Consider the following 13,824-nt stretch of genomic DNA (forward strand, 5'->3'; position numbering starts at 1 on the left):
ATATTATTTTTGCATATTTTAACTCTAATTTTTACTTTATTTTAAATATTTTATTCTTTTTGAAAATACGTTTATTTTATTATCATTTTAAATTTGAATGGAAATATCGTAAGATATAGTAAAAGATTAAAAGCTAATACAATATTAAAATATACTATAATTGAAATAAAAATAAGTATGACTAAAATAATTTATTTATAATTAAAAGATTATAGGATCTTAAATTTAATTAAGCAATGAAATTTAAAATAACTTCATAATACATTTTATCAATAAAAAATAAATTTAATGTAAAACGCAGTATAGATATATCTAATTTTATCATCCACACTTATAAGTCACTTTAATTGATAATTTTTTCAAATACCTTATTTGATAGTTTAGCTTGATAATTACCGTAAACTTTTAGTTATGAATCTAATATTTTAGCTTTCAGCTATTTTTTTTTTTATTTTTCAGTTAGTTTTTTAATTTTAGTTTTTTTACAAGTGTTTTTATTTATTTTTTATTAAGTTGGCCTTTATATTTGGGTCATGTTGTTTTTTTATTCAATACATAAATAATTTGTATTTTATTATTTTGGTTTGTATTTGGATTGTATTAAAGTTCATTTAGATTTTAATTAGAATTATAATTTAGTTTTGATCGAAAAAAAATAAAAAATAATATTTTTTTTAATTAAGTGAACCCGTGAGTCAATCCGTTTAACCCACCAACCCGTGGTGGGCTGGGTCGGGTTCGAATTTTTTTGGCTCACTAAAAAGTGATCCGTGGTGGGTCGAGCCGGGTCGGGCCGAGTTACCCATTTTGACAGCGCTAAAGACAAATAACAAAGCAGATTTTTCAAACACAACGGATAACAAGTAGATTCTACCATGCCCTATTCGTTGTCATCTCTAACCTAAATAAAATATAAAGAAAAATATAGTTGAGTATTATAGTGAGTGAGAAAATTGAGTAAATATATGAAGTGTATTTATAGACCTAAGTGAAAATACCCAAAGTATCTTTGCGAGTTATTTGAATAATAGATAAGGATTTTTGTGATATATTTTCAGTTATAAATATATGTAAAAACATCTCAAAATTTAATAGTACCTTATATAAATATTTAATACACTAAATCAAATCTTAAATATAGTAAATTATGATTTTAAATTAAATATGCCGAATAATATTTTTAATAAATTAAAAAATGAATCTTAAATAAGTAATAATAAAATCTTACTACAATATTAATAAAAAACTTTTTTACATATTTTTATCAAAACTTATCTTTAATTTTATATTTTTAAAAAATAAGATTGATAATTATTTCTAATACATGTTATACAGTGAATTTGTTTTAAAAAATTGAGAAAATTTGTTTATTAATGTAAGACCCACTTTTATTGAGTGCCCTAATGTTAAGGGCTGCCACATTGTTGGGCCTAAAGGGCTGGCCCATAGGGTGCCAAGGCCCCTAAAGCAGCCAAGGTCCCTCAATTGCAAGTCATTCTGAAAAATCAGTGCCCTAACTCACCCATTTTCTCTCCACAGAATCTCTACTAGGGTTTGGAGATCTACCCAAGTTCAAGTGAGCTCAACCTCCGTCTCCCGTTCACGTAAGTTAGTTCTCGAACCTAGTCTTTCTAAGTTGTTTTCGTGGTTTATGTAGGGACTCACTGTGTGAATCCAATCTCCTTTGTCGTGTCACTGTTTCAATTCATAAATTTGTCCTTAGAGCTACTGGTTTCGCTGGCTTAAGAGTCGAAGTCCAATATTAGCCTTTTTCCAGGTAAAGGAAACTATGGTTTCACGTTATTTCTATTTTATGTGATTAATGTTTTGTGAAATATGAGAAAAGATTGGGGGTTTTTGGTATATTTTGAGTTAGGGGTTCAAATATTCATGAAACTGTGATATTTGACGTTATTTCTCGTATTCTGATGTGTCACATAGTTGCTAGGCGAGTGCCCTGGGTCGCTAGGCGACTGTGTGTTTTTCTGATATGTACATTTTTAGTAAAATTGACTTTCCCGACTCATTAACCGTTGGATTGAGCTCAAATTTTGACATGTGGTTCATAACACTATTTTATGGTTTGACCGGTTGGATCGTCAATTAGATATCTGTAGCTTAAGAAATGTGTCACGCATTACTGCAATGATTTTGGTTTCGTGATAATAAATTTTCTTGGGAATTTTGGTTTAAGAATTATGGTTGTGGGTTGTGTTTAATTGTATGGAATTGCAAGTACTTAAACGTTGGCACTCATTTATTTGGGATGAATACTATTTTGTGATATATGTATGTCTTGGTATGCATTTATAAAGTATGAGATGAATGAATTTGCATGAGTGATGTGATTCATGGATTGTGAATGATGAACTTGGATAAATCTTGGCATGCGATTTCAATGAAATGGTTGGTTATATATGTGGTCATGAATTCGGTATGAACAATAATGTTACATTGATGGCATGGTATTGGTATGAGGTGAAGTTCTATATCCCCGAATTGAGAAGAATGGGATGGTATGAAATCAACATGGAATATGAATGAGGATGGGTTACAAAGGATGGCGTGAGGTGTTAAATGCATGATCAATATTATTTGTTTGTTTGGAATGTGATTGGTATGTTGTCAGTAAGTAAATCCATGAGTCTCTAGGTGAGACTTCCTGGTCGTGCTTTAGTGATCGGGAGGTAATTCCATGGCCCCTATTAGTGGGTGTCCATGGTGGTGCCCCATCTATATAACTTGGTAAGGATTCAAGGTAAGGATTGCATCCTGACACTCTAAGGAGTCAGTTAATCTCACTTAGAACGAACTAACTCCTGTGGTGAGAGTAGTAGGAGGCCCGAAACTCATCAAGGGCTAACCTTGTGTGTGAGGGAATTGATTCATTGTAACACTTGTAACACATAGCTCGGGGGTGAGCAGAGGTATCCACCACAAGTGCAAGCATCCGTTGAATCCGACCAGGTTATATGTATCTGGATGAGTCGAGTCGAGTCGAGTCTTAGTGTATTGATTTGAAGGTCATAACATGCTTGGATGATATATGTATATTGGACTGTGAAATTATATCTGATTGCATGATGAAATCTTTTTGGCTCTAGCTTACCCTATGCTTGTTTGGTTGCCTTGTATGTTTTTCTTCTACCTTTGCGATGATCATCAATTTATTGATGGGAGCAGATGCGAGAGGTACTCGTGGTCAACAGGGGAGAGATGATTTCGCTACATAGTCTACTTGGGCTGGACTTCACGTTTTATTTGGACTTTTCTTTAGGGCTAAGGCCCGTGTTTGTATTGTCCCTGAGGCTTTATTTTGAATACTGGCTATCTCTTACTCCTTTTGGGTTGTAGGCATTATAGTGAGCTTTAGTATTTTCTTTTAAGTACCTTGGAATACTGTAAGGAGTGACCTTATACTCCGCAACTTAGCTCTTTATATTATCCGGTGTAAGATTTCATTTAATTATGTTATTATTTAAATAGGATGTTACAATTAACATTATTATTATTATTATTATTATTATTATTATTATTATATAATTACACAATTGTATTTATTAGGTTGTTATTAATGAAAAATATACAATTATATAGATTGTTTATTTAAATATTAAATTTGTTATTATATATAAAATCCAACCATCTAGAAAATTCTAACAATAAAATTGTTTGCTTAATTTTTATTTTAATATATGAAAATGAACATTTTTAACATTAGCATTTACCCCGTTTTTAGTTGCCACGTTTAAAATTCAATTATTTTTATACAAAAAAAAATTAGGATAGTTTTTTTTAAGTGTAGTCTAATATTGGTTTTAACTTCCAGATTTTATTTTAGTTTTATAAAATATAGATCATGAGTAATAAGAACGATTTCCAATTCTAGGGTTCCACTTCTGTAGCATTCCATCTCCATCACATCCCACTTCTATTTGTGTTCCTCTTCACCCCTACCAACATCCCACTTCTATTTGTGTTCCTTTCCACCTCCAGTGACATTCCACTCTCATTGTTTCATCCCCAACAGGTTGGTCTTATATATCTTTCAAAATTTGGAACTCCATTAATTTCTTATTATCATGTTGTTTCTTATTGTCATACATATTGTTTATCATCATCATGCTTTTTAATGACTATATGTTAATCAAATCTTGTCCATAAGTAGAAGGAACTAATCTCTCTGAGGTATTAATTTATCTCTCTCTTTCTTAATTTGTTGTCTTTCAATAAGGCATTGTTCATCTCCTCTTTTGTTATGCCTGACTTATGAGAATATTGTTCTTTTCTACCATTGATCTATGAAAATATGTAACTTTTTTTATATAAAACTCCAATAGTAATAATAATCATGTGAGTATTAACTAGGAATTAAACCTAAAAATTTCCACCCACCTCTTTACTATAGGGAAAAATGTTGTAAAAATTTAATTGTTTCATTTTTTAAATAATAACACATTGATTTTGGTAGTGAGAATTTATTTCGCATCATTCAAAATTTAATTTAATATCGATAAGAAAACATAATACTTCATCTACATGTGAAATTTGATGAGTGCTTGAATAACTCCATGTAGGTTTTTCTACCCAGTCAACTTTTAGTATAAAATGTTTTCTTCTTAGTTTCATTTTACTCTCCTAGAATAGCTCAAACCAATGATGTAAATGTGACTTATCTATTCATTACAACATGTTAGCTATTTGCAGCAATTACTATATCATTTATTATAATAATAATAATAATAATAATGATGATGATTATAATTAATTATCACATAAAATTTGGCAATTAATAATAATAATTAATAATAATAATAATAACTAATTAATTTTACTCTTTTATATATTTGTCATAATTTTTTATTATTACTATTAAAAAAATATAATAGTGATAATATATTTGTCACTACTATCTTATATGTTTGTGATATTTCATTATTGTCACTATTACACAAAACTAATAGTGACAACTATTTTTGTCACAATAAAATTTAATTTTAGTGACATTTAAAATTATTGTCACAAGTATAATAGTGACATAACTATTAGTGACAATTTTAATTTTGTCACAAAGTACTATTAGTGACATATTTATACCTTTTAGTGATAAATATTTATGTCATTATAATCAATTTTTCTTGTAGACGATTTCAAAGAGTGAAATTTAATGCTAGTTGATAAGGAATATCACTTAGCAATATTCTCCAACACAAGAAAAAAATTTATATAAGCTTATCCTTACTCACAATTTTTTAGCAACAAAATTAGACACTTGGGTGAAATTCTTCTAAGAGAAGAAAAAATTGATGTGATTTCTTGATTACTTGAATGACGATATTTAACTCGGAGAATGAAACTCATTGTTTGAATAATATTTGTTTGCTTAAGAAAACTCCTGAATTAGAAGACCCGCATTTAACTTCTCTCTCAATTGAGCGAGGAATGATCGCTTGTGTGAAATATGAAGAAAACCTAAACAAGAAAAATACTCAAACAAGCCAAGTTTAAGTTTTTCATATACCAATATACACCCCTATATCAATATTATTCAAAATAACAACCTTAAACAATAAAAATATCTTATGAACTAAAATTTGTTATCTTTAAGTTTACACCCAATTCATTTCTTGGAGTGACCCAATATGAAATAAATCAATTCCAAAGTCATACCTTCACTTTTTTATTTATTCAAGATTTTGAAAGCCATTTAAGATTTTACCAGGGAAATTCTATTTTAAAAGCCACAACCTAAGGTTTCTCGATTTGTGTCCAAATTGGGGATTATAAGTATCAAAATTATTACATTGCAAAGAATTAGCTAGATGGTGAAGCATTCCACTAGATTTTCTCTCACCAGCATGTTATGAAAAATAGGTAATACATAAGAAGGGAGGGTAGCATTTTGTATTAAATTTTTTGAAGTTTTTCAAGATCAACGTGTAATTAACACTACAAGAAAATGTTAATTTACCTACTGATTATTACCTACAGGTTAAAATTCTTAGGTAAAATAAGCTTTACATACGGATTATTAGTTATGGATATGAATATGTATGTAAGTGTTCATTACATACAAATTTTTTCGTACGTAAGTGAACATTAGTTATCCACAAATTCTAGCTGTAGGAAATGGCCACTATAAACAAATTTGATATTATCAACGGTCAAAATCTGTCAGTAATGCTTAAAAACCGTCGATAAGTAAAAATTATCGTCGATCCACTGATAGTCAAAAGTTCACTGGTAAAATTCTCATTGGTAAATTTTATCGATGGAACAAGAATTATGTTAATAATTACTGATAGAAAAATATGTCGGCAAAATTCATCGATGAAATTCGTCTTCTTCAAATCAAAACCCCGAAGTGTCTTCTTCTTCACCCTTGTGAACCACCATTACCACAACAACAGGATTTAAGATGCATGATCCAACAAGTTTGGCCAAAGTTGTCCCAAACGAACCCAATCACCATTGGTGGCTTCACCAACCTCCACACAATGTCTCGTTCTTGATTCCTCGTCAACACGCAATTCATCTTCAATCTCCCCTAAGCTTAACCATGAAACAAATATTGTAACACCCCATTTTTTAGGTGTCTAAATCTTATAACTACATGAATAACCCTATTTCAAATAAGTACTTTTGAAAAAAAAATGTCACCACTTTATTAAAGCAAATAAATAAAAATAAAGAATGTCCTACATCCACAATTTTCTGATGAAATGATAAAATAAATGTTGAAGTTAAACACTAAGACTTTTGCCTACCTAGACTTGCCCAAATACATTGCACCTCAGTGCTCCCGTGTAATATAAAAATACATTACATGATCATCGCAATAAAATAAAAGAAAAATACAAACAAAAATGGAAGGATAAACATACATAAAAAGTCAAAACATTTTGTTAAAAAAAAATCCCAATAATTATTTCCTTTAACAAAATAATAAAATAAATAAATAAATAAAAATAATTTTCACTCAGATGCACACATAACACCCTCAAAGGGCAGCCTTCCCGGTTACAATGGAACAAAACATCCTCAAAGGACAATCTTCTCGACTATGATGAAACACATCGTCCTTATATGGTAGCCTCCCCGACCAAAAGTGGAATACAACCCATTTTGCATGTTGATAAGTGTAAAGTATTAGTAAAATTGCAAATCATCCAGACATTTATCTTGCATAAATTCAATGTAAAAATCAATAAAACAACTCGTTTTGCATTAAAATACAAAATGAGGAGAGTAAAAGTTATAAAAAGTGAAATTTAACGTATTTATGCTATTTTTGCAGAAAAAATGAAGGAAATTAAGAAGGTGGTGCTAAGCCCCAAAGTTGCAGCTCAACCATAGAATATGAAATAAGAAGATCTAGAATATGAGCATGCGGCTGAACAACGATATTGGCGCTGTGCCACATTTTAAGAAACATTCACTGCAAGAAAACCTTGAGCTCTAGAAAGGTAGTTGAGCATCAAGAGAAAACCCCATGGGAGGAAAATCTCCATGACTGATCACCAAGATGACTGGCCAAACTTAAAAGCAAATTCACTCATGAAGAAAACCTCAATGAATGACCTACTTGGAATAGAGCTAGAGCAACACTCAGAATTATGTAAATATAGAGCATGTCTATATTATTTTGATTATGATTTTGTAAATCATTATAGAAAGAGAAATTCCTACTCTCACTTCCAGAGACAAAGACCATTATTACTAGCTCCTCTCAAGAAGTTGAAAGTGATGCACTTAAGTGTTCTAAATAACGTTTAGGCTAGAATTAAGGTTTGTAGGGCTGAGCATAATTTACTAAACTATACTAAACTATAGTTAATTGTACTATATTAAACTAAAATATACTAAACTATTCATAATAATAATTGAACTGTACTATAAAATAGTTCAGTTTTAAGAAACTAAACTTATGTTACGTTAACTAAGTTAACTAAGTTAACTATTGACCTATAGTAGATTGAAAGAACAAAATACCTCAAATAAAATATTGGTATTAGGATAAGAATTGGACTTATGTATTTTATTTCTTATGTTCTATTCTTTCTCTTTCATATTGAAATATTTATTTTATTTTGTCTTAATTTTTTTCTTTACTCTTTCTTTGAGAAAAATATAAAATATTTATAATTAATTTATTAAAAAAAATTATAAATTAATTCAATATCTTATTTTATTTTGAATGAATTTTACTATGTAATGTTATTTTTATGTTATGATTTTACAGAAGTTATTTTTAAAAATTAAATTTTGTGACAGCTAACATTTTTATAATTTTTTATTTATATTAAAGTTTTTTGTAACTTAAATATTGAAATTATTATAATAAATATAAATATTGGTACTAACGTATTTTTTATTTTAAAATCTTATGTAATATTATTTTTTAGTTTTAAAATATTTATTATGTGGCATCAACTTTTTTTAAAGAGAATTTATTTTAAAAAATTCTTAAAATATTAATTTTAGAACTTCATAAAATTTCTATAACATTTTTCACACAAATATTAATGAATACAAATGTTAAAAAAAAATATTAATTTTGAGAATTTTCTAAAATAAATTATTTTAAAAAATTTTAGGCAACATAATAAACATCGTAAAAGTAAAAAGTAATATTACATAAGATTTTAAAATATAAAAAATAATTTAATACCAATATTTATATTTATTATATTAATTTTAATATTTTAATTACATTTTAAGTTACGTAAAACTTTAATATAAATAAAAAAAATTATAAAAATGTTAATTGGTGTATTGAAGTATGATGCATATTTCAAGTATTATTTTCTAAGCACTTTCAAATTATAAACTTTAAATTATTATTGTGTAGTACAATCATATGTAATTGGTGCAATTCAATTCAAAATAGTGTAATTCAGTTCAAAAATAGTGTAATTCAATTCAAAATCAATGCAATCCGGTTCAAAAATAGTACAATTCAGTTAAAAAAGAGTGAAGTTTATTCAAAATCAGTGCAATTCGGTTCAAAAACGGTTCAAAAACAATGTAGTTAAGTTAAAAATGAGTGCAGTTCAGTCCAAAAATAGTGCAGTTCAGTTCTGACGTAGTACAGTTCATAAAACAGTTCAGTTTATAACAGTTCAGTTCAATTTATATTATAGTACAATGCAATTCAGTCCAATTTATCTTGAAGAATAACAGTTCAGTTCAATTCATCTGAACTATTTTTCAGTTCAATGTAGTTCATGCGAACAATTTTTTAGTTCAATGCAGTTTTTGGTAGTGTAGTGCAGTTTGGTTTATTTTGTCCAGTCCTAAAGATTTGTATTGCCCGTTAGGTTGTAAGTTCCTACAAATTTGGATTGTTAGTTTTGTGGAGTTGATGTTACATGCGAAGCTCTAATAAGATGAGCAATAAAGAAAAAAACAGATAAAAAGTGAAACAATTATTCAGAGTATTCATTGAAGAAGGATTTGTCAAAGATTTTACCTAAATACTTTGTTGCAGTTGAAAAATCATTAAGTGCTGGAGATAATTTGTTTTTTTCGTAAAATTCCAGTTTCCACTAAACGCGCTCAAGGAAACTAACCACAAAATTCAATTGTAATATTAATCCAAAACTAGCAATAAACTCAACAAAAACACGTAACAAAGTAAGTTAAACTTAAAAATAAATTCATCTATTAAATATTTAATTTTTCTTCTTATTACTTTAAGTAACTTAAAAATAATAGGCAATATAAAAAACGTTAAAATTCAAATATGTGTAATAATATTAAATAAAAATCAATATAATCATTGTTAATAAAATACCAATAATATAGTAATAATAAAAATAAAAATAAAATATATTAATTAGTGGAAATTATGTTTCTATGACTGCCGACAACTCAATATTTTTCGAAAAATTGGAATAAATAGATTGATCGAAGTGAGTTAAAAATAAATAAATGAAAAGAACATTAAGGAAACGACAAGAAGAATCGAGTGGACAAATAATTATTTTTAAAATTACTAATAGAAAATTAATATTATTAAATAATAACAAATATTTACTGTTAACATCAACTAAATCATTCTTATTAAAAATATCTTAATAAAAATATCTCAATATTTATAAGTAAATAATAATTTTAAATATACCTACTCAATACATATACTATCTTTACTATTATTTTAAAATATTTATTTTATTTCATTCTCTACTTCTTTCCAAAATTTCATTTAATAAAATATATAAATTTTAATACCATAAAACATGATAGGGGTTTAAAACTATTTTTCTATTGAAAAAGAATCTATATTTTAGGAAGAAAAATTCGGAAAACCCTTAAAATTTGTATCCAAACACACTTTAAATATGATGAGTTGCATCCGTGGAAAATCACACAGCACCACAGGATTTCTCTTGCTGGAAATCATTCATTGCATTGCATTGCATAGTTCAAAAGATCTCCATTTTACAAAAGAAAATGAGTTTTTAATTAACAACAAAATTTGTAGGTCTACTGAGGTAAAATCACAGTAGACTTGGTTGAAGGGCACATCAGCATCTGCTCCATCATGCAACTAAACACATTTCCATCAGGAGATGATGCAGACCTCACATGCTTCCCTTCCACTTCTTCACCCTGTCTTTGGAATATCAAAATCGAGGTTTCAGCCGCAGAGTTCAGATCCGTCAAAGCATCCCCAAGAGGCCCTAACACAGCCTCCTCCAACACAGGATCCACCGTTTGTGCCAATGACATCTTCCTCCCATGCCCTCTTCCCACAACAAACAAATCAAACCCTTTTTTCCCTATCTTGTTCAAAAGCTTCACTGTTTTCTTCTCATCCCGCACCACCTTCTCCAAATACCTCACCTTTGTCGAATCCCCCATCTGTTTCATAAACCCTTTGATGAACTCCTTATCCATTTCATCAAACTCGTCATTAGGGTTCTCCCAAACAAGCCTCACCACCGTTAAATTCACATCAGAACTCCTAGTCATCCTCCATGCATAAGAAAGAGCTTCACGGTCATCAGCACCACCCACGTAGAACATAGCCACGCGTAGCTCCTTCGAACGCTTGCCACTCAACCCTCTGTCCACCAATATGGCCAAACAACACGGTGCATTCTTAGCCAGACTCTCTAACACCACTTTCTTCTCGTCTTTGCTTGCATGGTCGCGGTTGATGATGTTCACAGCTCTTGCAGTTGCAGCTCCTGCTCCCAAACCATCGTAGGTTGGTTGCTTGTGGAATGTGGATAAGATAAGTGTCACACCTCTGTGTCGTGCGAGGTTGATGATGTCCTGGTGCATGGTGTTGTAGTCTGACATGATACTAATTTTCTCTGCGAAGATGGCCTGGTTGAGAGTGTCGAAGCTTCCCAGGGTGTCTTCGGAGCCTAGCTTCAAGGACCTCGAGGTGAAGGATGTGTTCCGAGCGTTCCTTATGATGAGTGCCGCGGCGGGGCGATTGGTCGTTTTGTTCAGTTCCACTGCTAGAAGTTGGATAGGGTTTCTCACAGAGGGACATGAGGCTTTTAAGAGGTCGATAATCACGTTTGCATCGCGCTTTGTGTGGATGCAGGCTAGGAGTTTCAGGGGTGAGTCTGGTTGTGTGTCATGCGTTCTTCTTAGGCTTCCCATAACCATTCTGCTTTTCAGTGCATTTGCCAGAGCTGATGAGACAGGTCCCACTGGGATTGTCATTAACCAGCACGCCAACATCATCACCCCAAAGGTTTGGCTGTCCAGTTCCTACAGACACACATATCCATACTTTCAATGTTGCATGTTTTTAATTTATAAATATGGCATGTTACGATGTTAAGTTTGTAAGGTATAACTTACATGTCTGTCCCTGCCGGTGCAGAGAATGATCAATGGCATTATTCCTTTAGTGTTCATGAGCATTGCAAGGGATAATCCTTCCATGTGTGGCATCCGGTAGAACCAAGTGGCAGCCATAGTGCAGACAATCTTGGTCACCATGGCCAACACAACCACCACCAACACAGTTGTCCAATGTGTCTGCAAGGCCAAGTCTTGGATCCTAATCCTCTCTCCAACAACCACAAAGAACAAAGGCATCAGCATAACAGACACAAAATCCTGCACCTTGTCCTGCACCGCATTGTTAAGCGACCCCTGAGGTATCACAACACCCAGAAAGAAAGCCCCCGTTATCGAAAGCACGCCCAGTCCATCAGTTAACAAGCCAACAACCAAAACCACATTCAGCACAAATATGACCTGTGACTCCAAGAACTCTTTATCCGCCATTCCCACATTGTTGAATGCCCACTTGAAAAGGGGGTTAAGTGCCACAAAACACAAGAACAGAACCACCACGGTGATGACAAACGATACCACTGAAGCGTGGTAGAATTGTGATAGGGCCAAGACAAGAAGGGTCCATGAAGTCAAGTCGTTAAGGAGAGAAGCTGTGAGAGCCAGTTGTCCGTTCTCCGTGAGAAGAAGCTTCAGATCTGAAAGGATCTTTGCAATCTCAGGGAACTCACTGCTGCACGAAAGGGCGAGCCCCCATAATATTGCACCCTTTGGTCTAACGTTGTCACTGTCCAAATGTTTTCGCCCCATGTCCGTGACAAGCAGGTAGTACAAGCCAATTCCTATTGGTATGGGGAAGATGGTGCTTGCAATGGCTATAACTTTGGTCTTTCTGTTCAACGTCTTTATTGGATTCAAGTCTATCTCTAGGCCCACCAGGAACACGTAGTAAACAAGGGCCAACGATCCCACCGTCTCCAATGGTATCATGTTGCTGAAAGGAAATAACTGGTCCATGAAAACTTTCCAGCGTCCCATGACAGATGTACCTAACAGAAAACCAGTCTTGGAACATAATCACAAAAGCTTAAGTCAATTGCTAACCAATAATCAAAATCAAAGCAAAATATAAACAAGGTTTTGGTGAAGTTATTATATAATTCAATATTATATGATCATGATTCATGACTAAACTCTGCATAAGGTAACCAGTGAAGGATGCTGGTAGTCCATAAATGGTTGATAACCTTTTCTTTATAAGACTCATTTTGTATTACACAAACCCATTGTGATTATGGTTTTAAATTGTGATACGCAACAGTAAGATAAAACCTTTCATCTCAGAATATTCGTGTCGTGACTGCAATTGCTGCAACACCAATTATTTTGTAATGTCTTGAAATATTAAGGATTGTAACGAAACCCTAAACTATAATCATGACTGCAAAGCAATTTACAACCACAAAAGTTTCTACTCTTTATCTGATTATATCTTTGTTTTGTTATATGTTATCTTGACTTGTTAAGATTGAGAATTCAAAGTGATGATATATTAACATCATCATCATAAGTCGAAAAGCACTTACAAAAATATTGGCAACAATACGAGGTAAATGGCATTGTTCTGCAAGAACGAAGAAGAAGCGGTTGAGAGCGAGGATAATGGCGAATTGCAGGACAAATGAAGGAAGTGTTTCCTCCAATGAATTTTCCAGCCAAAGGGCAGAACCTGGATAAATAGACTTATCGAAGCACACCTTCAGCGTATGGTTGGAGTCTATGACAATGGTGGAATAAGTGTTTTCGTAGTCGGAAGAATTCATCTGAATGGCTCACTCCGATACAGTAATTTTAATTTTTCTTTGCAATCTGATCAACCTTTTCTGTTCTTCTCTGGTTTACAGAATGACGAATATAATTAAGGGAAACATCATAGGGAGAAGGAAAGAGTTTTTGTGGAAGTGTGAAAAACAGATGAAAAAGGAACACATAGTTAATTCCAGGTAGATGTCTCAGTGTTATGATTATTATTATACGGTTGCTTCACTTGCATGCTTA

General features: G+C 31.6%; 1 protein-coding gene across 1 annotated transcript; it reads right to left on the bottom strand.

Moving 5' to 3' along the window:
- Positions 1-10,488: 10,488 nt before the first annotated feature.
- On the bottom strand, positions 10,489-13,589 carry LOC114190130 (cation/H(+) antiporter 15-like). The gene is made up of 3 exons (XM_028078915.1): positions 13,353-13,589; positions 11,827-12,831; positions 10,489-11,733 (listed from the first exon to the last, which is right to left on the bottom strand). Exons 1-3 carry the CDS (start codon positions 13,587-13,589, stop codon positions 10,489-10,491), a joined length of 2,487 nt encoding a protein of 828 aa, XP_027934716.1.
- Positions 13,590-13,824: the final 235 nt, after the last annotated feature.

The sequence above is a fragment of the Vigna unguiculata genome, chromosome 1 (genome assembly GCF_004118075.2).
Source record: "Vigna unguiculata cultivar IT97K-499-35 chromosome 1, ASM411807v1, whole genome shotgun sequence".
Taxonomy (NCBI): Eukaryota; Viridiplantae; Streptophyta; class Magnoliopsida; order Fabales; family Fabaceae; genus Vigna; species Vigna unguiculata.

Coding starts and splice junctions, on each gene's coding strand:
- LOC114190130 (XM_028078915.1), bottom strand. CDS start 13,589: ATGAATTCTTCCGACTACGAAAACACTTATTCCACCATTGTCATAGAC. Junction 12,832..13,352: donor GTATTGTTGCCAATATTTTT/GTAAGTGCTTTT, acceptor TTATGTTCCAAG/ACTGGTTTTCTGTTAGGTAC. Junction 11,734..11,826: donor GCACCGGCAGGGACAGACAT/GTAAGTTATACC, acceptor GTGTGTCTGTAG/GAACTGGACAGCCAAACCTT.